We start from the raw sequence: 26,911 nt of genomic DNA on the forward strand, positions 1-26,911 counted from the left end.
GTATATCTCCTTGTATTCTTTTGGAGGTTTATGCCACTGACAACAGAGTATGTTCCGCAGATAAATCGTACGGTAGAAGTTTTCAAATTATTATATAAGAGATATACATGCTTGCTTAAGAAAAGTTGTTAGAATACTTTTTGACTTGCCTTTTTATTGGACACTTAGGAAAATGTGTGCACGCTTTAGGATGCATGCACAGATACTACAGTGGCACTATAAAAGAGAGTTCCTATATACAGGGAGAGGTATACACATCTTTATCATTCTATACACTCTATATCACCGGAAACTGACTTAAGCGTCAAAAAGCCAACACCGAAAATCCCTTCTTGATCCGACACTGATATTTTTATATTACAGGATCACTTGGAGTTTTTGCCACATCAAACTTCCAACCACATCCCCAACTTTCCATCTTCTCCACATCAAACTTCCAACCACATCCCCAACTTTCCATCTACTCCGCTTTCGGACAATAACATATATTTAAAAATAAATTCTTCCTCGTTCAATTATAAGAACATGAAAATCTAGCCATTCAAGTCATAACGTCCGATTTATATGTTTAATGGCTGAACAATTATCCAACATGAAATCTACGTATATTCTAGAATGAAGTTACTCATACAGCTTGTAAATCCATGAAGAAGAGTGTATTCTCAACTCGCAAGAGAAGCAAGTCTCCAAATTATTCATCGACTTACAATTTGTCTAGCTGACTCTCCAGCTCAATGAATTTATGGGCAAAATCAAAAATTGAGATAAAAAACGCATTATCCAACAGCAAAAACCTAACCAAACGGATCTTTGCTTTGACCTCAAGCCATTTAGACGTAGTAACCAGTGAAAGTACATCCTCTTCCCACTATCTCACCAACACAGAACCATGCATACAACTCGAGCCCAAATAGTGCTGCAATTCCAGCGTCCTCAATTTTGAGATCATTTCGGTTCCGCCAAATGTGTTTCACTGCATCAAATTCCTTCCAGAATGACTCACAACGACCAGGGATGCTGTGACAAAATGTCAATATCAGTATAATGGTCTGTAAAATTGCATTGCATACTTGCAACACAGCAGTAGCCGGAGCCATTTTTAAAGCGGAAACAAACTGCTGGTAACTTGCAAGTTCTTACACAATGCAACAAAACTGTTGTTGAAATCTATCATAATATATAATCTTAGATAAATCAACACTTCTTTTTCACTTTTTCACTTGTTGTGTCTTTCAAGATCATAAACCTTTGGAACTTCGTTAAATTTAACTACATGCTACTCACAACATATTTAAAAACACAAAAGATCTAATAATCATGATGAGAAATGGTCAAAACAAATGAATCTCACGGATCCCAAATAAGTCCTAGAAGAAAGGCACAAATGTTTGCTTATACCTCGCTCTCACTGATGTTCGGCATAGAAGAGCGGCTAAAGCAAGCCAAAAGGTTGAATATATGCCCACCACACAGTCAGCATTGTGTGCCACGTTAACAACCTCTCTCATGGAATACCACACTGCCCCATAGCTCAAGGGAGAAACACTCAGCCTAGAGCATGTTCGTTCTTATTAGGAAGGCAACCCGCTTCTATACTAATGTGATGAATTATCAGATGATGTGCTGTTCGAAAGTTTAGGCAACTCTAATAAAATCTAATCCAGATAAAATTATCTATTATAAAAAGTATAAAATCAAGATACTTATGTTCTAGTTCAATTTTACGAATTAATTTGGCAAATACTTTAATTATTTTGACAGAATATATCTAGTAGAAACGAAATGTTATGAGAAACATTTGACCAAATTAAGGAACAAGGAATTTGCAAGTTTATCTCAATAATAAATCAAATTTATCTGCAATGGAACTGTATATGTTTCAATAGTCGCATCACAAAATCAAGCAAAGATGCTGATAAAGACTTTGATTGAGAATTAAAACAAACAAAACTGTTTCATGATATCTCTACGGGTAGGGTTTAGAAAAAGCTGGTTCACGCATATAATGGCTGAGAAACAGAATCTATATAATTGAAAGATAAAGGACAATTTGTTGATGCCATCACAGAGAAACCAAAATTAATATTCTCTGAACCTCATAAATTAACCATACGTTATACCTCGCAAGACGTGTGTAGAACAGCTGCTTTGAAAGCTCTTGGCACTTCTCTATGGTGGGTGGCTGCACAATGTACTGCTTGTTCTTCTCCAGAAGATCCTTGTAGTAAGCGCATCCGTGCTTAGACACGAACTTAGACACTTCCACAGCCCTAGATTGAAGCTGCTGTAGTCTCGACGCCATCTACAAGCTACAAGAGCCCATGCCAAAATTTAGACACGCCAATTTTATCAGCCACCCATTTTAAGAACCACCGAAAAATAAGTAGAATACATTCAGTCACAAAGATCAAGAAAGCGCAAATCGGTGTTTACTGATCCATATCAAAAGAAAAGGCAGTAAAATCATACAGAGATCTTTTTTTCGGAAACCTTGTATCAGGATGAAAAAGGGAAAATCATTGACCGAACGCAAAACCCTAGATCTAACAAGACGATTACAACAAAACAAAATTCGAAAGCTATAAAAGAAACCATAGGCCAAGAGCCCATAGAGTAAAGAACATGTATGCGTACCTTCCTGATGTCTCCGGCTGGGAAGAGATCGGAGAGTGAAGACAGAGCAGCTCAGGCGTCAGGGATAAAGGCCACTGTCCAAGGCATCGGCAATTTATTCATCGAGTCCGATCGGGGAAAGTTTGGGCTAGGGCGTACGTGGCACTTTTGGTCAGTCGACCTTCTACTCCAAGACATTTCGCACCCACTTTTATCACCCGCAAGGGGCCCGCTAATGTAATTTACAAAGAGAATGCCAATCTTATAGAATAAAACACCTCTCAATCATACTTGAACCTTAACGATTGTTCCTTTATTTTTTAAATTCACTGAGTGACTCAATTTTTTTCCCTTCTTAGAGGGGAGGTAACCGATCCAATCCCTAAACTAATGTTAGAGACGATCAATTCAATTCTATGAAAATTTTCCGACCGTAATCATCAATAATTCTAATGCCGCAAATGTGCTCTACATAGGGATTGAACCCTCGTTATTTGGAAAAGCACTCTGTCTCTTACTTACCGCACTGAGCAATTTAGAGATGAGCAGTCAATCCCTCAAATCCATCAATCCGTTTATATCAACCCGAACCAAATTGAAAAAAAATCCGTCGGATATAAAATTAGATGTAGGATCCTGATATTACATTATTCAATTTAGTAGGATCAGATAATTTTTTATCTCAATAATCGAACCAATCCGATCCGCGATCACCTTTACTTGTAGAAACTACGTCGATAAGTTGCTACACGTTATAATAATTGCTACCGATAAGTTGCTACACGTTGTAGCAGCTACTGACGATTAGCTGCTACAACGTGTAATAAATAATATCTATTATCATTTTAAAATATTTTATTTTTTTATTATTTTATATTTATATTTTATTGGATATAAGATCGGATATCTGATACATAATAACCGCTGAATATAGGACCGGATGTAGATCCTGATATTATATTATCTGATCTAATAAGGTCAGATAATTTTTTACCTTAATAATTGAATCAACTCGATCCACGATCATCCCTAGAGCAACTACTTTGTCTTTATGTTCTTTGCGACTAATTTGTCACTTTCTTTAAATCTTGCTACATTAAGCAGGGGCAATATCTTTTACAAAAAACTTATACAACTTCAGTTTAACATTTTAAATTGGTCAATTATTACAAACTAGACATTTGTTTCATCAGCAATAACACAAAATCTGGAGAGGGATTAAAACTTTTGAAGCATCGTCCACCTCACTTTGACATTGAGGGGCAAGGTTTTGGGATACATATCTAAAATTGTCTAAAACTCTTTATTCTAAATATTCTTTTCGATAGAAATAGAAGGAAACAAAAATGCCTAACTGTTCTTGTACCGGTACATCGCAGCATTCAGTTCGAGCAAACTTTCTGATCTCAGAACTTACCGCGTAAAAATGGTTCTTGCAGACTCAGAGATCAATTTTGTTCTTTTCTTTTGCTGGACTTGCACCTTTTGTAAACTTTCTCCACCAGCTCTTTGCATGTTTCCATATACTATGTTTATATGCCTCTTTAACACAGTCCCTGTGATACCTAGCAAAATCTTGTGTCTATAGTCCTGCTGGGGAGGGTTTTTACTCTTCACAATGTTTCCCTGAATAACGAAGCAACTCTCTCAAAACATGAAAATAATAGAAAAGAGGTTTTTGAATCGTGAAAACAACAGGGAAAAAGTTTGTAAACCAATTTCTCAGAGAAGTTATCTTCTTCGTCTTCCTCGTCATCATTTTCATCACCACTACCAAAATTACCACTCATCAAATCTCCCCGCGAGTACATTTTCATTCCCGGTGCGGCTGGCATGCCCTGTTCTCACGGTAGTTGCAGGCACCAATTCAATTGCATGAAGCAAATTGAAGAGTCTAAACTAGATGGTAAAGTACCTCCATAGATCTCAAAATCTTATCCATTTCAGCTTCTTTAGAGGACTTGGCAATAAAGGCTTCTCCAGCAATTCTATCCTGCAAAATTGAAGTCAAGTATAATTCAGCCGCTTCATGAAGTCTGATATATAAATTACAGCTTTGCAGAAGTATCTATAGCATTTTAATTCCCCAAACAAGCTTCAAGTCAGTTGATGCCAGTGAATTCCAGATTCCAATGAATTGGTTCACATATTTCTGCCCAAGTCCACCCATTCCTTACTTGCAAAGTATATGGGTTTATGTACACAAATGCTACAGATCGTGTGCAGCATATTTTAGGGCATGATGGAACCATGCATTTCAAAGAACTAATTCAGCAAAGGTAAAAAAATCCTACATGTTATAAAAAAGAAAATGGTCTTGTCATGAGCAGCTTTTGAAGAAGGTAGATTATGATGAAGGTTAAACCCAGCCTGACAAGACCCCTGACTTTGAGAGCATCTCCAATAGGAGATATTTCTCCAAATATACAAAAGGGTACTACCTAACAGATGACATTTATCCGGAATGTGCCACTTTTGTCAAGAATTTTTCCTGCCCTCAAGATCCGAAAGGAATGAAATTTAAAGAAAGACAAGAGGCTGCAAGAAAAGATATTGAGCGGGCATTTGGGGTACTCCAAGCTCGTTGGGCAATTATAAGAGGTTCAGGGTGACATTGGTTTATGGATAAATAGAAAGAAATCATGTATACGTGCATTATTTTACACAACATGATTGTGGAGGACGAAAATCATGCAATATCGATTTAGAATCGTGAAGAACAAGATACTATCACGGCTCAACTAATGAATTTGCTGAATACATTCGAAGAAATTCTGAGTTACGTGATATTCAGGTGCATCATCAGCTTTGTTATGATTTAATTAAACACATCTGGGAAATATGTCGTCATAATGAGTAAATAACTAATTTATCATCTATAAAATATTTAGTTATTAAATTTCGAATTTGTGAAATATTTGAACTCGTATATTATAGTTTTTTTTAAAATGTGCACGTCCGAGGTTGTATTATTTCCATTTAAATAAAATATTAATATTAAAATAATTATATTGAATAATTGTTCAAATATATAGATAAATATTAAGTAAAAAATATTTATGGAAAAAGGATAGACGAAATATATTAAAAATATATATTAATTTTATCTAAATTCAAAATTAGATGTAAGTTAATAAAATGGTCGTCGGATCCATAAATATTTAGTTGGTGAGATATTTGATTGTAAAGTTGAGGATATTTGAGAGTGAGATATTTGATGGATGAGACCCATAAATATTTAGTTGGTGAGATATTTCATTTTGAGATTTGGGATATTTTAATAGTAGGATATTTGAAGAGTGATATGAAGTGGGAACCATAAATACTTAGGGAGAAATATTCTCAACCACTGTGAATGCTCTGAGATGTATTGCTTCAACTTTGAGATATGCAAAAGCAAGTTTGTAAAGAAACCATTACTAGTTTTCCTTTTTCTAAATGAAGATAGATAATAAAAAATAAGCCAAAACTTGGTGGCATTTGGTTTAAAGGCTAAGGCGGCACTTGGTTTAAAGGTTTAGGAATGAGGAAATAGATTTATTCTCAAACCTTGTGTTTGGTTGATGGGAATGAAATTAAAATTTTGAAATGAAACCCAAAAACTTAGGTATTGATGAAACTCACCTCCTCCCTTGGGTTTTGATGGGAATGGAAATGGGCATGAGAATTACATTTTGGACGAAAATACCCTTAATATATGTGTTCAAATTTTCTTTTATATCACTTTCTCTCTCCTTGTTCTCTCTCATCACATTTTTTCTCTCTTCATTCTCTCCCATCACACTTTATCTCCCCTCATCCTCTCTCATCATTCTTTTTCTCCCATCACACTCTCTTTCCTCATTTTTTCTCATCATGCTTTCTTTCTCATCATACTTTCTCTCTCCTCAATTTCTCTCATCACACACACTCTCTCCTCATCCTCTCTCATCATGCTTTTTCTCCCATCACACTCTCTTTCCTCATTTTTCCTCATCACGCTTTGTCTCTTATCATCTTTTCTCTCTCCTCAATCTCTCCCATCACACACACTCTCTCCTATTTTCTCTCATTACACTTTCTCTCTCTTAATTCTCTCTTATCATATTTTCTCTCTCATCACATTGTCTCTCTCCTCATCTGCTCTCATTATGCTCTCTCCCATCACACTCTCTTTCTTTATTTTCTCTCATCACACTTTCCTTCTCTTCATTCTTTCTGATCACATTTTCTCTCTGATCATATTTTTCTCACATTTAATGTTCTCTCACATATAATTTTTTTCTCTTATTTTCCTCTTAGGGTAAAAAAGGAAATTTTAATTTATTCCGATGGAAAATATTCAACTAACCAAACATTATTTTTAAGAATGATATCCATACTCATAATCATTCTCATTCCACAATATTATGATTCTCATTCCTATTTCAATTTTTAGGAAAGAACCAAATGCCACCTAAAAGAACTATCAAGGTGATACCTAAAACTAGAACTGAAACATAGTTTCAATAAGAAAAAAAACAGCATAACAAAAAACTGAGGAAATAATTAAAGAGGAGTGAACATGACATTTCAGAATTTTAGATATCTTGTATTACTAATAAACAAGATATTGACGAAAATATCATTGATAAAGAGTGAGTGACTATGAAGAGGAGCTTCTAGATCTTATTGTGACCGTTGTGTCTTTACAAGATTGGTACAATCTCTCATTATTTATTACCCAGTGTTGAGCTACTAGGTGCACACAAAATATTTATGCAACTGAAATTGAATGCGAAGATAAATGTGTGGAGTTACAAAAGGAATTACATTATGATTATTGGAGAGCAATAAAGTTAACTCCAATATATGAAGTTAGATGGTATGGATAAGTTCTGATGTGAACAATGGATTTTATAATTAGTCTGAGTTCACAAAGTGATAAATCATGTAGCTGATCACAGAATTGGAATTACATGGCTTGATGAGCATGGTTAATAGACAGGAACCAAGGCCAAAATATAACATAGCATATCATTATATAGGTTCCAATTTTGACTCTTGGCTACATTGATACTGAGAATGCAAGGCTAATGAATAGTGGGAAAAAACAGGCGGCTAAGCATCATCAAACCAAAACTGCAATAATTATACTTGTTGCTCATAGATGTTTTTTTTTCAAGTTCTTTTTACTTTTGATATCATCAAACTTTCAGGTACTATAGGTACAATAATTAGGTGATCACATGCTACAATTAAAATAAACATAGATGACAAAGTATAGTCTTGCAAGGAATGAGCTTTATTTTAACTTAAACTGTAATAACTTTCAATCAAATGAAATTACCACAAGAAGAGGAATTGGCTTGACAAAGCATGCTTTAGAAAGGTCCTCGCAGAGAAAAATAATCAACTGATCAACTGAAGGTCTTGTGCTATACACAAATTCAGCAACATTAACTCAAGATCTGCAAATGAATGTGTCGTGCATATTATAAAAAATAGTCAAGTATCTGTTGGACCCCGTGGTTGTTTGATGTGATTAACCAAGTTAGTTAGGTCCTGTTTGTTTTTTATCCCTGTGTCTAATTGTGCAAGAGCTTAGGAGCACAGGAAGTCGAGCGGAAGACGCAGCTAGCGAGAAGGACGGCACGGGAAGGGAGCCGACGGGCTCGGTGCGTCCGAAGGACGAAAGAGCTGTAGAAGAGTACACCGGTGGAAGAGAAGAACGTACGCGACGTTCGAGGGACGTAAAGCCGGGACGGAAGACTGCTCGAGAAGAAGGCCAAAAATTGGATTCGGGTGAGCCCTATTTCGGTTAGCCGAAATCACCCAAGCAAACGGAACTTCGGAAGTCAAAGCAAAGGCGAAAGCGAGCTGAAAATGCAGCTCAAGGTGCCTCCATCAAGATTGGAGGCGCCTCCACCTTTGAGGCGCCTCAATCAAGCATTGGAGGCGCCTTCAAGCTTGTTTGAGGCGCCTCAGCCCGTGTCAACTCGACCGTTTGTGCGCGGATAGAACTTTATCCGCTTGACTTGGCTCGAGGCACCTTGAACCTTGTTGGGGCGCCTTGGACCCTCGGGATAGACTTTTCAGGAGCTATATAAAGGCCCCTGGAGCTAGGAAATATTCATTCATTTAAGCAATCAACTCTGTAATCATTCTTATCAACCTCTGAGCATTCTAAGTGTTAGAGTGTATACTAAAAGTCTACCTTTTGGTATAAACATTTATCTAGAAATAAGAATCACATTGGTCAAATGTCTACATTTATGATAAATGTAGTTGCTCAATTAATTTATATTGTAGATAACATGGTGTGTGATGTCACATACAGAAGATCATGTTATCGGTTCCTTATAAATTATAAACAGTAGCTCACGACCAAGATGGAAAGGAACAAACCATTGGAAGGTCGTAGTGTAATTAGGTATTAGTTTATCTTAACTATATAATTACACTAGTACACTTAGAGTGTATTGAGTAGGACCATTTGAGGTCGTTCCTTTTATACTGACTTTATAAAGGAACAAAGACCTCAGTTATTATGGAAGTGTGTGCTCTTAATCCTAATATAATAACAAGCACATATATTTGATATTTATTTCTTTAATTTATCAATGGGTGAGATTTAGTTCGATGAATCAATAAGCCCGATAAGTTGGGAAATGATATCACTTATAGTGTGTGTTGTTAATTATAGAAGGAAACTGTGTCCTAGTGATCTAGGTTGAGAATGTCCCCAAGAAGAGCTCATAAGGATTGTCATGTTAAACCCTGCAGGTGGACTTAATCCGACATGATGATGAAGTTGAGTGGTACTACTCTTGGAGCTAGATATTAATTAAGTGAGTTGTCAGTAACTTACTTAATTAGTGGGCATTTGTTATCTTAAACACAGGGAGACTAACACACTCATAATAAGGAGCCCAAAATGTAATTTGGGATTGGTGCGGTAGTTCAATAATAGTTCTTTAGTGGAATGAATTATTATTGATGAAATTAAGTTGTGTGTTCGGGGCGAACACGGGATGCTTAATCGGAGACCAAAACCAATTCCTCCTCTCGGTCCCTATCGTAGCCTCTAGTATATAGAGATTTATACCCACCGCATACCCACCTTCTTACCTATCCAATGGGGTAGCTAGCTTGGAACCCAGCTAGGGCCGACCAAGACCAGTGGATGAGCCATTGAGGTGGGCCAAAGCTCGGTCCCAAGCTTGGGTGGCGCCACTAGAATATTAAAAGGTTTTTATTAAAATTATTTTTATGTGGATATCGTGATTTTAAAGAGAGTTTAAAATTAAAAATTTCCTTTATAACCTTCTAAAAGATTAAGAGAAGAGATTAATCTCTTTCCTTATTTGTAGTTTAAAAGGATGGTTTCATTTTTATAAAAACTTTCCTTATTTGTAAATCATCTACAAAAGAGAGTTTAAAATTTGAAATCTTTCCTTATTTGTTGTTTAAAGGAGGATTTTAAATTTTAAGAAAACTTTCCTTTTTAACCATGTTCATGATTTAAAAGAGAGTTTAAAATTAAATATTCTCTTTTATAAGTTTCTACAAAAGATTAAGAAATGATTTGATATCTTTCCTTATTTGTAGATTAAAAGAGATTTTAATTTTTAGAGATAACTTTCTTTTTATCTACATGTTAAAAGAAAGATTTTAATTTATTAAATTTCCTTTTTATAAACCAATCATGAAGGGATAAAATTATTGGAGAAATTTATAAATTTCCGGAAGCAAATAAGGAAGTTTTAATTGGTGTTTAAAATTTTATTTGCTTGAAAGTTTATTGTTGTGGCCGGCCATTGAATTTTGAAAAGAAAAAATTGTTTTAATTAAATAAATTTTCCTTTTCATTGGCTAAAGAATTAAGGAAGTTTTTATTAAATTTTCCTTATTTGCCAAGACCAAGGATTATAAAAGAGGGGGTAGAGAAGGCTTCAAGGCTAACGACTCTATTCTATTTTTCTCCCTCTTTTCCTTGGTGGTGTGGCCGGCCCTATTTCTCTCCTCTCCTCTTGTTGGCCGAAACTTATCTCTTGGTGGAGCTTTTGTTAGTGGCCGGATCAAGGAAGGAGAAGGAGAGAAAGCAAGCCTCGTTTCTAGCATCCCTTGGAGCATGGTGGTGGTGGTCGAACCTCTTCATCCTAGAAGATGTTTTGATGGCCGAAACTTGCAAGGAAGAAGAAGATGATTGGTGGTTTCTCATCTCGGAAGATCGTTGCCCATACAACGTCCGAGGTTAGAAGAGGAATACGGTAGAAGATCAAGAGGTCTTTCTAAAAGGTATAACTAGTAATTTTTCTTTCCGCATCATACTAGTTATTTTTGGAAATAATACCAAATACAAGAGGCATACGATTCTAGAGTTTCGAATTTGTTTTCGATATAGTGTTCTTTTGTTTTTCTTTCCCTTGTGATTTGATTGTTCTTTTCGGTTAACCTAAAGTTATTTTAGGAAATTAAATATTATCTTTCCATAAAAGGTTTTGTCTAGTCGGTGGTGGTTGCTCCCATATCCAAGAAGGTCGTGTGCCTCGCCACGTCAGTACTGGGAACCAATTATGGAAATTAATATTTAATGGAATTAATAACTTAAGGTGATTTGGGTCGAACGTGTTAAGTTCCGCAGGAGATCCAAGTCAAAACCTAAAAGAACAAATAGATTAAGTTTTGGATCAAACGTGTTAAGTTCCGCAGGCGATCCAAAATTTAATTTAAAAGAACACATGGTAGCTAGGAAAAGGTTCAGACCTTTGTACAAAATTTTTGTACAGTGGAACCTCTAGGTTTTCCGAGTAGCAACCAACACTAAGTGTGTAAAAAGGCTTCTCCGTCTACAGTGAAGGAGATACTCTAATAGAGTTGTTCAACCACCTTGCATTAACAACCGTCTTGGTTGTAACCAAGTTAATTTCTGGTCTCCTTTTTATTTCTGCTCATTTTACTTTTTATTAGTGTTGCATTTTTTGAGTTGAAAGCCTTGAGGAGGGTATACTCTTATTTTGCAAGCAATTCACCCCCCCTCTTGCCGGCTCCGTTGCACCAACAAGTGGTATCAGAGTCCGACAGCCTCAGAAGGACTAACCGCCGACTAAAGCACAAAGATCAAGACGATGGCCGGAGCGAACATTCTTTTGGAACCCCAAGGTTGTTTTGGTGTGATCAACAAGTTAAGTTAGGTCCTGTGTGTTTCTAACCTTGTGTCTAAGTGTGCAGGAGCTTAGGAGCACAGGTAGTCGAGCGGAAAGCGAGAAGGACGGTCAGGGACGAGGTGTCTTTGGAAGAGTGGACGAGAAGGAAGCGTCACGGTGGTTCGGAGGACGAAGCCGGCGGAAGATGCTCGAGGAGCAAGAGACGCTAGCGAGAAGGGCGGTCGTCGAGGGACGAAGATGCGAGTACGCGGACGAAGGAAACAGCGATTCCGAGGGAAGCCGGAGGAAGCCCGCCGAGAAGACCCGAAGTTGGGTTGGGTGAGCCCTTTCCGGAGATCACCCAAGCGAACGGATCCGGAGTAGAAGACCCGGACCGAGGCGAACTGAACCGGAGCAGTGGTCCCCGAATGAAAAGTCAACATCGGTTGACTTTAGGCTCCGGGGCGCCCGGAGCAGCCCGGGGCGCCCGGAGCAGCCCGGGGCGCCCGGAGCAGCCCGGGGCGCTCGGAACCCTTCCGAGCGCCCGGACCAGACTTGTTGACCAGATCTCGTCAAACGCGATCTGAACGTTGGGGATAAAGTTTTATCCCCCCAGGGCGCCCGGAACCCCTTCCAGGCGCCTCGACCAAGGCTATAAATATAGTCTTGGTCCAGAAGCTTTTCAACAATCACGAGCATTTCATTTCCAAACACTTGTACGCTTTAGTTGTAGTTAAGCTTCTGTTTCTGCGCTTTAACATTGTAAGAGGCTTCTCCGCCTGAAGGAGTTTTTAGTGCTTAATTTTCCTTGGATTAACAACCACATCGGTTGTAATCAAGTAAATACTCGTGCCTCGTCTTTTTATGTTTTTTAATTTACCGCTTACTTTAATTTACAAGTGTTAGCTTAAAGAGTTCAAGGAAGGGTTGTTCTTTTGGTTTTGCAGGATATCTAGCAACCCCCTCCTAGTCGGCCACAACGGTCCTACAAGTGGTATCAGAGCCGAGACGCCTCAGAAGGACTAACCGCCGTCTGAAGCAACAAAACGATGGTCGAAGCTAGCGACTACCCACCTGCATTCGAGGGGGAGTTTTCCGTCTGGAAACAAAAAATGGAGGTATACCTTAACTCAGATTTTGATATTTCTTTAATAATGAAATTTGGTTATGAAGAACCGAAGAACGCGTACGGAGAAGAAATCGATAAACGTCTCTGGACTCACAAGCAACGTGAGGAGTTTATGGCAAACGCGCGAGCTAAATTTCACATTCTAACAGTAATACCAAAAGAAGATTTCGACAGAATCGGAGAATACAAGAACGCAAAAGAACTTTAGGAAAAGTTCTTGAAGATCTACGAAGAACCAGCTGAAGCCGAATCCGACTTCTTGATGGACACCGAGCCACCGACAGAACAGTCCGAGAATGAGGAAACTGCCGAGATAGTCGATCTCCATCCCGAGGACACAAAAAGCTCATCTCAGGTGAGCATCAATGAAGGGGGGAGAGATATTGGAAGAAAGCAACTCAACAGGGGGATAATCAACCGCTGACAAGGTAAGTCAGGTATGGTCTCCACCTTCTGAGCAATTGGATAAATTTATTGAAAAGTTGCCTGAAAATGAAAAGCTGCTTGGAAATTTTTGCGATTTAAAAATCGAATCATTGAAAGAGGTTTTTGGTTTACCAATAACTTTGAAAGAATTCTGCAAATTAAAAATATTATCAAAAGAATTCTTCAATCTGCAAAATGTTTCGACGAAAGATTCTTACAAATTACAAAATATTTTGATAAAAGAATTTTGCAAGTTAGAAATTTTGTCGAAAGACTTTTGTAAATTGCAAAATATTTTTTCGAAAGAATTATGCAAATTAGAAATGTTGTCGAAAACTTTCTTCGAATATTTTTTCGAATTACAAATTACTTTCTCGAAAAAGTTTTGCGAATTAAAAACTAAAAAATCATTAAATAATAATGAGTTGAAAGAACTTCGAACAATAGCTTGTTGATTAAAGATTCTCGACAAACTAATAATAGAAATTTACATAATATAATTTTCTGCATGTTTAATACTGTCTGCTTTAAATCTGAAAAATTGTGATCTAAAAAATAATGGAAGATTAAAATGGAAATTTAGATATGTGGTAGTAACTTAAGAATGAATTCTGTTTAAATAAAAAAAAAATATATATATATATATATATATATATATATATATATATATATATATATATATATATAAAAATCAAAAGTTATTTTTTGCCTTAAATTTTTTAAATAATTCTTACAAAATTTAGAAATTTCTCAAATTTTGAAAAATTATTTAACTTATAAATTTTCCCTGATATTTTGACATTGTTTTTTGTGAAAATTATTGCAAAATTTTCAAAGTTCTCAAAACTTTCTAAATGTTCTTAATGACTTAGAAATATTTTCTAAGAGTCAACCCTTAGATTTTTCTTGCAACCCCAATTTTTTATGTGATCAAAGGGGGAGAAGAAAGAGTATAAAGTCTAGGGGGAGGTAGAAAGTGAAAATTAAAATTTTTTTTTAAATTTAATTTTTTCCATCTTGTTGCATATTATTGCAATAAATTGTTTTATTCTATGTCTATTTTTAACCCTAGCTTAACTTGGGTTGATCACATCAAAAAGGGGAAGATTGTTGGAACCCCAAGGTTGTTTTGGTGTGATCAACAAGTTAAGTTAGGTCCTGTGTGTTTCTAACCTTGTGTCTAAGTGTGCAGGAGCTTAGGAGCACAGGTAGTCGAGCGGAAGACGTAGCTAGCGAGAAGGACGGCAGTCCGAGAGACGAGGTGCTGTGGAAGAGTACACCAGCGGCTGAGAAGGAAACGTGCGGTGGTTCCAAGGGACGAAAACCGGAGCGGAAGATTGCTCGGGGAGCAAGAGACGCAGCTAGCGAGAAGGACGGCACGCGGTGCGTCCGAGGGACGAAGACTGCGGATGAGTACGCCGGCGGACGAGAAGGAAACACGCGGCAATTCCGAGGGACGAGAAGCCGCAGGGAAGCCCGCTCGAGAAGACCGGAAGTTGGGTTCGGATGAGCCCTTTTCCGGATGGCAGAGATCACCCAAGCAAACAGATCCGAAGTAAAAGACCCGGACCGAGATAAACTGAACCGGAGCAGTGGTCCCCGGATGAAAAAGTCAACATCGGTTGACTTTAGGCTCCGAGGCGCCCGGAGCAGCCCGGGGCGCCCGGACCAGACTTGTTGATCAGATCGCGTCAAACGCGATCTGAACGTTGGGGATAAAGTTTTATCCCCCCAGGGCGCCTGGAACCCCTTCCAGGCGCCCCGACCAAGGCTATAAATATAGCCTTGGTCCAGAAGCTTTTCAACAATCACGAGCATTTCATTTCCAAACACTTGTACGCTTTAGTTGTAGTTAAGCTTCTGTTTCTGCGCTTCAACGTTGTAAGAGGCTTCTCCGCCTGATGGAGTTTTTAGTGCTTAATCTTCCTTGGATTAACAACCACATCAGTTGTAACCAAGTAAATACTCGTGCCTCATCTTTTTATGTTTTTTAATTTACCGCTTACTTTAATTTACAAGTGTTAGCTTAAAGAGTTCGAGGAAGGGTTGTTCTTTTGGTTTTGCAAGATATCTAACAACCCCCTCCTAGCCGGCCACAACGGTCCTACACATTCATCCCCCGAAGTTCAACGAAGACTTCGCTACGTGGAAACACAAAATGGAGGTATTTTTTAAAACCGAATTCGATATTATTTTAATAATGAAATATGGATATACAGCGCCGAAAGACAAAGAATAATGCAACTAGACGAAGGAGCAGACTGATTTCTTGGCCAACGGAAAGGCGGAATTCCACCTACTCAGCGTGCTGCCACCCCAGGAGGTAAGTCGGATCGGGAGCTACGATTCCGCTAAAGACCTCTGGGATAAATTCCTAGAGCTTCACGAAGGTACCTCGGAAGCTAAACTAGCGAGGCGCGACATCCTCCGGACCCAGTTAACGAACCTCCGGATGAACAACGGCGAGAAGGTAGCGCAACTCCAAGCAATGATCAAGGAACTGATAACGCAACTGACAAATCTCGGAGAATCGGTAACGAACCGAGATTTCATCCGGTATGCGCTCAACGTCTTCCCCAGAACTCCGGAATGGACTTCCTTAGTAGATGCTTACTACATCTCTAAGGACTTTGAGGTAAGTAGTTTAGAAAGTTTATTCTCTACCTTCGAACTTCACGAGTCTCGAATTGCAGAGCCTAAAGAAATAGTGAATCAAACCTCGACATCGCCTTACAAGCTAAGTTAGACGATCCCGACTCCGAAGCTTCGATCGACGAAACCGAAGCAGCACTACTGGTAAGACGTTTCAATAAATTCCTTAAAACTAATAAATTTCGGTCACAGTCGAGAAAGCATCAGCGCAACAGAAGGACGGTCCGGTGCTACAATTGCAACGAAGAAGGGCACATCAAGGATAATTGCCCAAAAATAAAGGAAAAGACAAAAGACAAGGAGAAGGTAAAGCACAAGTCAAACACCTCCAAGCACAAAATCTTGAAGGCCACTTGGGACGATTCAACGTCCTCCGAATCTGAAGTCGAAGCCTTCTCGGGACTAGCGCTGATGGCGAACCACCAGCTAGAAGAAGAGTCAAGTTCATAAATGAGCATAAATGAAGGGGGAAGAACATCAGAAGAGGAAAGTTATGATGAAGAGGAAGCATCACAAAGTAAGGTAAGTAAGGTACGTGCTCTAAACCTTAAACAGTCGTTTCAATTTATTAAAGCTCTTTCTAAAGACTTAGCTGAATCAGAAAAAGAAATTGCTAACTTAAATAAAATGTTAGATAATTTGAAATCTGAAAATAATAAATTAAAACTTCAAATTGAAAGTTTAAAATCTAATGCATGTTTAAACACTAATGTTTTTCAAAAATAAAAAATTAAAGTTTATGGAAAATTAAACTGGTATATAAGAAAGCATCAGGGGCAACTTAGACGAATTCCAAGAAATTATATATCCCCTTAAGGTCTTAAACAATCCTGTAGGAAGGAACCTATACTGGGTTCCAAAATCTTTGCTAGTTTAAATTATTTTTAAGTTAGGGCTTACAGCGAGAAAATTAAACATTACAATTTCTTTATGAGGTTTTGTCTAAGGAAGTGGTTGTTGCTCCAATAACCAAGAAGGCCTAGTGTCTCACCACGACCTGGAAACCAAAATATTGAAATAAAATGTTTAATTAACTTTCTGGTAAAGCATTAAAATTGAAATTAAATAATGCTTTAGAAAGTTTTTCTTTAACATCTTCTTAATTTCACAAAAATAGTTCTTGTATAAATTTTTTTTACTTAAGAAAATTCTCTATAATATTTTTTCTTCTGAAATTAGAACTAAATCAGAAATTTCTTTTTCTTGCCTAAGTTTTAACATAGAGAATTCTTTCAAAAGTCTCAGAAATTTGTTTTACATAACTTAGAAATTTTTTTTACCCCGTTTTTGCTGTGATCAAAGGGGGAGAGTTAGATAACAAGTTTAGGGGGAGTTAGGAAAATTAATTTTTTTTTCTAACTTATGCAAATTCTATTATTGCAATTTATGTGCTTAAAATGTTAGTTTAGTAATTTTCTTAAAATTACTATTTGTTTGTTTTTACCCTAACTTGAACTTGGGTTGATGCACATCAAAAAGGGGAGATTGTTGGACCCCGTGGTTGTTTTGATGTGATCAACCAAGTTAGTTAGGTCCTGTTTGTTTTTTATCCCTGTGTCTAAGTGTGCAGGAGCTTAGGAGCACAGGAAGTCGAGTGAAAGACGCAGCTAGCGAGAAGGACGGCACGGGAAGGGAGCCGACGGCTCGGTGCGTCTGAAGGACGAAAGAGCTGCGGAAGAGTATACCGGTGGGCGAGAAGAACGTACGCGACGTTCGAGGGGCGTAAAGCCGGGACGGAAGACTGCTCGAGGAGAAGACCAGAAATTGGATTCGGGTGAGCCCTATTTCGGTTGGCCGAAATCACCCAAGCAAACGGAACTTCGGAAGTCAAAGCAAAGGAGAAAGCGAGCTAGAAATGCAGCTCAAGACGCCTCCATCAAGATTGGAGGCGCCTCCACCTTTAAGGCGCCTCAATCAAGCATTGGAGGCACCTCAAACCTTTGAGGCGCCTTCAAGCTTGTTTAAGGCGCCTCAGCCCGGGTCAACTCGACCGTTTGTGCGCGGATAGAACTTTATCCGCTTGACTTGGCTCAAGGCACCTTGAACCTTGTTGGAGGCGCCTTGGACCCTCGGGATAGACTGTCCAGGAGCTATATAAAGGCCCCTGGAGTTAGGAAATATTCATTCATTCAAGCAATCAACTCTGTAATCATTCCTAGCAACCTCTGAGCGTTCTAAGTGTGTAAAAAGGCTTCTCTGCCTATAGTGAAGAAGATACTCTAGTAGAGTTGTTCAACCGCCTTGGATTAACAACCGTCTTGGTTGTAACCAAGTTAATTTCTGGTCTCCTTTTTATTTCTGCTCATTTTACTTTTTATTAGTGTTGCATTTTTTAAGTTGAAAGCCTTGAGGAGGGTATACTCTTATTTTGCAGGCAATTCACCCTCCTCTTGCCGGCCCCGCTGCACCAACAGTATCTTTATGTAAGCATGCACACTTAAAATGTGTAAATAACCAAAACATGATAGAGAACATATTAAAAGTTTAAATGAGTATATAATGATAAATAAGACCAAGAAAGTGGGTCTTCGTGCAAATGTAGGGTTGCACCATTGAGGAACTGTTGATTTGGAGCATCGAAACGAGCTTTTTAGGCAAGTGTTCAACCACATGAATTGATAGTCCTCAGCACCATTGAGAGGAATAGTTTTGAGTTGTTGATTTGGATCATCGAAACGAGCTTTTTAGGCAAGTGTACAACCACATTAATTGATCGTCCTCAGCTCCTCTGTGGTGAGAGCCTCATTCACTAGATATATTCATAATAAAGGAGCCAACAAAAGGGTCCAGGAGCCTTTCAGTTATATATAGAACTCATCATCCAGGGATTATTCAGACTTATTCACGACTCACCAAATTATCTCTATCTCAGAAAATTAACAAATTGACAAGGGATCAGTCCATAGCCATCCAAATTTCAAGAAGTACGTCCATATAATCACTTCATGCAACATGATATGGATTTTTATCAGTTAAAATATATTTTTATTATTATCTTGCTACATATGGTAGCTTACAGTAATTGTTTGACAGAAATTAAAGATCGGTCATTCGGCCTCCGATGGTAGCAAAAGGTGGAATCTGCCACCCCAGCGGCCCCACACAGAGGCCATTCGGCCTCCAAGAACAATGATACAGTATAAAGGCTAATACACAAATTTAAAATACTTTTCCTATGTTCAAGATATCGGTGGCCAACAAGTTATATAAATGAAAATATGGGCCAGTGAGATCTCAATTTTCTAAGAGGAATACATATTAATGTTTCTTCGGCAATTTATGATCTCTATGAATCTAGTAAGCATTTGATTTGTTGAAACTGTTTCCAGATAACTATTTTCAGTTTTCATTTACAATAAAAGGAATTTAAAATTTGAAAAGAAAATTAAAAAACATTTTTCATGGAAGCTTTTATAATAAAATTTTGATAATGCAATAAACATATAAATCATGCCACAATGTGTCTGTGTGATCATCAACTAGTGGATTAGCGTATAATTATTTGAACAGCATAAGGAATTCTGATCATTTCAGAATCTCTTCAGTTTGGTCAATGCAATAATGTCAAGTTTTTCCATGAGAACACATCATCACTGAATATCATTTAGATCAGATGCCATATCTAATAAAGACTCTTTAACCACCCATATAAAATTTCTTCCTCAAGAAAAATTAAGAAGAATAAAAGACAAAATTTTTTTAACTTGTTGGTAAGAAGAATAAAAAAAATTTGAAACCCAACATAAGATGTGGTTCAAACTTCAAATTTATCAACTTCCAGTTGCATAAATATACAAAATAAATGCAGATTAATAGGTCTAGCTATGCAGCCAACAGATGAGAGATTAAAAAAAATCATCGATTATTAATATTTACTGAGAAACCCAACTAAAACAATAAAAGCAATGTTCGGTTTAGATGAAGAGAAACTGTACAAATCAACTACAGTTGATATTTTCCATTGCTAATATATTTTGCAAAAATATAGATCAGTAATGAAACCAATTAGCGGTGCCAAGAAATGGCTTGGAATAAAGAGGAGAAGGAAATAGTTAAAACTAATAAATTGTGTATTTCTGAAAAAAAAAACAGGAAGAACCATTTTGCTAATATGATGAGGGCATTACACAACCATAGTTCCAAACTTATTCCAGTAACCAACAGGTTTTGCGGTTATCAGAATTTTACAATTCAACTCAATCACTTAACTAGTAAATATCTTCTTTTTGAGTATATAATCAGTTCCATATGAACTAAATATGCAACAAGAACATTAAAATCCTGGTAGCCAAAATCCATAGGCTGGGACAAGGGTTTACAGGGACATCTAACAGTATGGAAAATAGGGATTGCATAAATACAATAGAAAATTTAAATATTCACAGGAAACAAAGAAACGAATCCGAGAGGCCATCCTTGCATGTTGTAAATGTGAATTCGTTAGCACATTGAGGCTCTAATTCCTTAATTTCTCTATCGTATCATTTGCAGAACAAAGGTCTTAGAAATGTAGTAACTATCTAATGAAAGGAACAAGGTATAGATTATATTTTTATATGTGCACTACATAACAAACTAAACAAACTAACTGCGGCTTAGTTGAGTTCCTCCACATACCTCCAACTTATAGCCTTTCTCAACGAGATCAATCTGGAGAATCCAATCCGACTCATCCTTCTTCAAATTACAAATATTCTCAGCTATTTCAATGATCTGGAACCCCGATATCTAATCCAGCACCGAATCAATCACCTCAGATCTACCACTTGGAAAGAGGAAACAACTGATGCAAATAAGAAAAAACTTGGGGAAAAAAGTAGACAAAATGAACCTCTTTTGGCGAAATCTGAGCCTCCTTTTGCTTCACCTGATGGATGATTTGATGGGCGATCTTCTCACAAACCTGGCACTTAATGAAGGGGATGTCGTCCTTTCGAGCAGCCGCGGACTGCTTCTTCGAGGACGCGAGGGAATGGGGGAAGAGAAGAAAGAGAAGAAGCGAGAGCAAAGAGTGGGAAGGCTGAAAGAGCCACGCCATTGCTCGCCTACGGCTCTCTGCAACCGCTTCAATAAGACTTTTTAGTTAGACATAGAGAAAATCTGTTTAGACTAAGGAGTGAATGGACAATTTTGAGAAATCTGGGATTAATGTGAAAATTTCCCAACCGATAAAATGGCTTCCCTATTGTTCCGACAGTGGCAAAAGACCAATCCAAATCAAATTTCTCACCGAAACAAAAAAAAACTATCGAAGAAACTAGGGTTAGAGTTTTGAGCCTCCCTCACCAGCTCAATCCCTATCAACATCTGAAGCATGCTACTCTAAATGGACCTATCATCCTCGAATCTCCATCCCCTGTCAAATCGCTGACCGAAGGCCCTCACGCCGGCACAATCTTTGACTCCATGCTCAAAGAATACATCGATCGATTCCTCATCGAAGTCAAGGAGTCCTGTGAGTTCTTTACCTTCCGGTCGATTTTATTCCGCCTGATCCAGGCCAGCGTCGATCCACCGCTCGAGGTAATATGGTTCTATTCTGCTCTTGGCTTCCATGAAGCGATCCGGTCGAAAAAGGACGTTCTTGATAGAATTTTTGCGGTAAGAGACCTTCTCCAGCTGCTTTCGGCTTGCTCCTATTCTTGCAATGACCCAAAGGGCGTGGCCTTGCTCGCTCCAGTAGTTTCGGAACTGTATCACTTTCTAAGTGAGGCAAAGAAGCTGTCTGGGGAAGTGGCGAAGAAGTTGAGAAAGGAGATTGAGAGTTTGGTTGAGGCTGCCATCAGCTATGTTAGCATTTGTAGTGGTAGGAATAATAATGGCCGAGAGCTCTCTGATGGCTACCTAGTACCTGCTGCTTTGTTTTATGGATATAGTTCGGGTGTGGACGGTGCAGCATTGTGAGAGTAGCGATCATTTGAATATTCTGTTTCCTTTGCTCAGTGATAAAATATGTGCATTCTTCAAGCAAGAAAACTGTGGTGTTGGATATTTAGCTGGTGCAGTTGCTGCAGAGACATTCTTGCTAAATCTAACCCTGAAGGTTCAGGTGGATAGTTTGCCAAGGCTAGATTTACAGAAGGAGCTGACAATATGGAGCATCAATTCGATATCTGCATTTCAGAACTATGTTTTCTTTCAAAATTATATCTGTTTATGAAGGTCAGAAGTCAGATAAAAATCACATGTTAGATCAATCAATCGTGAAAACTTCTCTTTTGTTATCAACATGAGCAAAGGTACTCTGCATAAAACATCTATGGTATTTACTAGGAAAAAGAATATCACTGAGGCTCACGTTAGATCGTAAATAAGATGTCAAAGAACTAAAGCTTTCAACAATTACTATGAAATTGACAGAACTAAAACTATAGTGTAAAGCAAAACAAAACTGATGATACTTCCAAAGTTCTGATACACACAAAAATCAGATTGTGTAAATAGCATAAAAGCACAACATGATAACCTCCATGTGATATTAAATCATCAAACCATCTAAAGCATGGTAACCTTCACGAGATTATAAGTCATCAAACCATCTAAGCTGAAGCTCCTTGTATGTGGAAATATTAACTATTTAGGTCAAGACTAGGAAGTTAAAGTTTTCACATGAGCTTAAAGCAGGGAAAGGAAGATACCAAAGAAAACATTTCGTAGTAATTGTTGAAAGCTTTAGTTCTTTAGCACCTTATTTAGGATCTAATGTGGGCCTAAGTGATATTCTTTTCCCTGATAAATACCATAGATGTTTCATGCAGAGTGTACCTTTGCTGATGTTGATTGATTGATCTAACATGTGACTCTTATCTTACTTCTGACCTTCATAAACAGATATCATTTTGAGACTGCTACTGAAGCCACGGATGCCCATCTTTACCCTCTTGGTAAGTATGCTAGTCAGAGACAGTAAGGCATAACTACGAATATCAGCATGAAGTAAGCTTTATATTTAATTAATTAACCCAAGAAGATGTTTACTGACTTATGCCATATCTGATCTTGCTTTGTGAATGAACAACAAATTGAGCTACAGGATATCCTAGATAGCTTGCAAATAGTTACTTAGCAAAATGCTTGGCTTGGTTCAGGTGCACAGATCATTCATTGTTCTGCGAGGATATGTATTCAAGATCAGCTTTATAATCATTATATAACATCATAATTTGGTTACATTTGCTTGGACACAAGCAGAGTCACGAACAGAAATGAACTGCAGTCATTGCTTGGGTTTCGAATTCTTATCCTCCCATTTGTTAATGTAGTGAATATTCCACAACATCTTCTGTGATGCTTGCCTTCAGAGAGTTTTAGGGGAGGTTGTTCTTTTAAACTGGACTTTTGACTTTAAATAGGCCAGAGCTATAAGTAGCATTAAGAAATTGTTGAGGCCAAGTAAGTTAGGTTATCATTTGCTTACTTCTTTCTAGTACCGCCCTGCAGCTCATTCTTGGATCACTCTTGGCTGGGACCCATTTATTACTATATTGGAGTCTAAATTAACTTTTCACGTGTTTTAGTTTTGAAAATGTCTCTAATGCAAGTTTTTTTTGCTCAGAGTTCCACAGATGAAAGCCTGGCGCGAAGTGTCCTCTATGATGCCGTGATTTTAGTGGATTATCTTTCATAAATCCTGGAATTGAAGTAGAAAACTTCAATAATTTTTTGATAAATCTTTTAATGAGAAGACTAATTGTTACTCATGAAGTTATTCAGTCTTTTAGGTGCGTGCTCAAGGTTACAGATATTTGCAGATATTAGTATTAGTGCTGAAATTCATTGTTGTAGCAGGAGCAATGGAGATTTTAACAAAGCTATATCCTATAGTAAATTATTTAGGACTTCCAGTGTTCCAAATGCCTTGGTTAAATGGTCACTCATCAGGTTCTCTTGGAAGAACATAACCAACCCAATGCTAACACGCTGCAGGAGCTTCTCAGTCAGTATCTAAACGCTATTATGTTGTGACTTTAGCATAATTCCACAATGTTTGATAATATTGTTTCAACTTGTAGAGTGGCTTGTGGTTGTTGAAGAACGAGAGTTTAAGCTTTTTGAGGATGGCATTTTGGATCTAGTGATGTTCAAGGTGTTGGACCCCGTGAGTATTTTGATGTGATCAACCAAGTTGGTTAGGTCCTGCTTTGTATATGACTTCTGTGTCTGAGTGTGCAGGAATTTAGAAGTGTAGGAAGTCGAGCAGAAGATATAACTAGCGAGAAGGAAGGCACGGATGAGAGCCGACGGGCTCGGTGCGTCTGAATGACGAGAGAGCTGCGGAAGAGTACATCGGTAGACGAGAAGAACGTGCGCGGCGTTCGAGGGATGTTAAGCCGGGAGGAAGACTGCTCGAGAAAAAGATCGGAAATTGGGTTCGGGCGAACTCTATTTCGATTGGCCGGAATCATCCAAAAGAACGAGACTTTGGAAGACGAAGCAAGCAAGCTGGAAAAGCTGCTAGCCAGCTTGGAGACGCATCCAGCTTGAGGGCGCTTTCAACCCCTGTTGAAGGTGCCTCGGACCTGGCAGAAGTGAACGTTGAGTTGTTTAGATAAAGTTTTATCCCCTCTCTTGTTGGAGGCGCCTTGGACCCTCGGGATAGACTTTTCAGGAATTATATAAAGACCCCTGGAGTTAGGAAATAAACAATTCAAGCAATCAACTCTGTAATCATTCCTAGCAACTAGTGAGTGTTTTAAGTGTGTAAAAAGGCTTCTCCGCCTACAGTGAAGGAGACTCTGCTAGTGCGATCTTCGACTGCCTTGGATTAACAACCGTCTTGGTTGTAACTAAGTTAAAATTCTGTCTTTTTTTTATTTCTGCTTTTAATTTTATTATAGTTGCTTTATTTTTTAGTTGAAAGATTCGAGGAGGGTATAGTGTTAAAATTTTCAGAAGCAATTCACCTCCTCTCTTGGCGGTCTATGTTGCACCTACAATTGGTATCAGAGTTAGACCGTCTCAGAAGGACTAATCGCCGACTGAAGCACAACAATTAGGACAATGGTCGGAGCGAATATTCATCCCCTGAAGTTTGACGGAGATTTCGCGACGTGGAAACGTCGGATGGAGGTATTCTTTAAAATCGATTTCGATATTTTACTAACTATGAAATATGGTTTTGAAGTTCCGAAAGACAAAGAAGAGCATCAGTATAGCAAGAAAGAGCAAGCCAAATTTGTCGCCAACGAAAAGGCAGAGTTCCACCTGCTAAGCGTGCTGCCACCACAAGAGGTAAGTCGGATCGGAAGCTATAACTCTGCGAAAGACTTCTGGGAAAAATTCCTGGAGCTTCACGAAGGTACTTCGGAAGCTAAGCTAGCGATATACGACATCCTCCGGACCCAGTTAATGAACCTTCGGATGAACCAAGGCGAGAAGGTAGTACAACTCCAAGCAAGGATCAAAGAGCTGATCACGCAACTAATCAATCTTGGAAAAAAAGTAATGAGCCGGGACTCGATTCGGTACGCGCTCAACGCCTTCCCTAGAACTCCAAAGTGGGCCTCCTTAGTAGATGTGTACTACATCTCTAAGGACTTCGAGAACCAATCTTGGAGAAGAAGTAACGAACTGAGACTCGATCCGGTACGCGCTCAATGCCTTTCCCAGAACTCCAGAGTGGGTCTCCTTAGTAGATGCGTACTACATCTCTAAAGATTTCGAGGTAAGTATTTTAGAAAATCTGTTTTCTACATTTGAACTTCACGAATCTCGAGTTGCAGAGCCCAATGGAGTAGAGAAGATTAGTCAGAACATTGCCTTAAAGGCAAAAATAAACGATTCTGACTCTGAAGCCTCGATCGACGAATCCGAAGCTGCATTAATGGTAAGATGATTTAATAAGTTTTTTAAATCTAACAAATTTAGATCACAGAAATATGAGCGAAAAAGGAGAACGGTTCGTTGTTACAATTGCAACGAAGAAGAGTACATCAAGGATGACTGTCCGAAATTAAAGAGCAAGCAGAAAGAAAAGGAAAGGGTCAAGTACAAGAAGCCAGAATCCTTCGAGCACAAGAACTTGAAGGCCACTTGGTCAGACTCGTTGTCTTCCGAATTAGATATTGAAGTCTTCTCGGGGCTAGCGCTAATGGCTGACTATCAGATGGAAGAAGAGTCAAATTCAGAGATGATCATAAATGAAGGGGGAGGAACATCATTAGAAGAAAGCGACGATGAAGGGGGAGCATCACCGAGTCAGGTAAGTCAGGTACGCAATCTAACCCTGACTCAGTCTTTTCGTTTTATTAAGTCTCTTTCTAAAGATTTATTTAAATTAGAAAAAGAAAATACTGGATTGAAATTGAAATTAGTAAAAGCATGTCCAATTGAGATGTACGATAATCTAAAATCAGAAAATAATAATCTAAAATTAGAAATTAAGAATTTAAAAACTGATGTATACTTAAATAGATTTCCAAAATCAAAAGTTAGAATTTATGGAAAATTGAATTGGTACATTAGAAATCATCAGGGTCAACTTAGAAGAGTGCCCAAGAATTATGTACTCTCTAAATTTTTGAATAACCTTGTAGGAAGGAACCTCTATTGGGTTCCGAAATCTGTGCTAAATTAATTTATTTAATTAAAAGTTTACAGTGAGACAATTAAACTTTGAGTTTTCTTATGGAAGCTTTGTCTAAGGTAGTGGTTGTTGTTCCAATAACCAAGAAGGTCTAGTGATTTGTCACGACCTGGAAGTTGAAATATCGAAATAAAAAAGTTTAATTAATTTTCTAATAAAAGCATTAAAATTAGAATTAAATAATGTTTTGAAAAGTTTTAAACATTTCTTTAGAAATTCATTTTTTTTAATTATCTAGAAAAATATCTCTTGAAAGTTTTATTTAGAATTTTTTTTTTCAATTTTTTGCCTTAGAAATTATTTTGAAAAATTCAAACAAATCATTTTAATTAGAATTCTTTTGTCATTTAGAAATTTTACTTAGAACTTTTTTTTCCAAAAATTTCTATTGTTGAAAAT

General features: G+C 37.8%; 2 protein-coding genes and 1 pseudogene across 2 annotated transcripts; 1 reads left to right on the plus strand and 2 right to left on the minus strand.

Annotated features, from left to right (window-relative positions):
• Window positions 1-583: 583 nt before the first annotated feature.
• LOC122001113 lies at window positions 584-2,792 on the minus strand. Its single transcript, XM_042555698.1, has 3 exons — window positions 2,635-2,792; window positions 2,121-2,309; window positions 584-1,017 (listed from the first exon to the last, which is right to left on the minus strand). The coding sequence occupies exons 2-3, from the start codon at window positions 2,300-2,302 to the stop codon at window positions 831-833; spliced, it is 369 nt and encodes a 122-aa protein (XP_042411632.1). The 5' UTR covers window positions 2,303-2,309; window positions 2,635-2,792; the 3' UTR covers window positions 584-830.
• A 972-nt stretch (window positions 2,793-3,764) lies between these two features.
• Window positions 3,765-21,101, minus strand: LOC122001114. Its single transcript, XM_042555699.1, has 5 exons — window positions 20,759-21,101; window positions 20,545-20,655; window positions 4,529-4,606; window positions 4,329-4,451; window positions 3,765-4,239 (listed from the first exon to the last, which is right to left on the minus strand). The coding sequence occupies exons 1-5, from the start codon at window positions 20,963-20,965 to the stop codon at window positions 4,027-4,029; spliced, it is 732 nt and encodes a 243-aa protein (XP_042411633.1). The 5' UTR covers window positions 20,966-21,101; the 3' UTR covers window positions 3,765-4,026.
• Window positions 21,102-21,118: 17 nt separating this feature from the next.
• LOC121999257 lies at window positions 21,119-24,147 on the plus strand (annotated as a pseudogene).
• Window positions 24,148-26,911: the final 2,764 nt, after the last annotated feature.

This window comes from Zingiber officinale, chromosome 7A, assembly GCF_018446385.1.
Source record: "Zingiber officinale cultivar Zhangliang chromosome 7A, Zo_v1.1, whole genome shotgun sequence".
NCBI lineage: Eukaryota > Viridiplantae > Streptophyta > Magnoliopsida > Zingiberales > Zingiberaceae > Zingiber > Zingiber officinale.

Excerpts from the sequence above, each read along its gene's own strand:
- LOC122001113 (XM_042555698.1), bottom strand. The coding sequence starts at position 2,302 with ATGGCGTCGAGACTACAGCAGCTTCAATCTAGGGCTGTGGAAGTGTCT. Across the intron at positions 1,018-2,120 it reads TTCTACACACGTCTTGCGAG|CATCCCTGGTCGTTGTGAGT; the intron begins GTATAACGTATG and ends ATTTTGTCACAG.
- LOC122001114 (XM_042555699.1), bottom strand. The coding sequence starts at position 20,965 with ATGGCGTGGCTCTTTCAGCCTTCCCACTCTTTGCTCTCGCTTCTTCTC. Across the intron at positions 20,656-20,758 it reads CTCAGATTTCGCCAAAAGAG|ATATCGGGGTTCCAGATCAT; the intron begins GTTCATTTTGTC and ends GTGCTGGATTAG. Across the intron at positions 4,240-4,328 it reads ATAACTTCTCTGAGAAATTG|GGAAACATTGTGAAGAGTAA; the intron begins GTTTACAAACTT and ends TTCGTTATTCAG.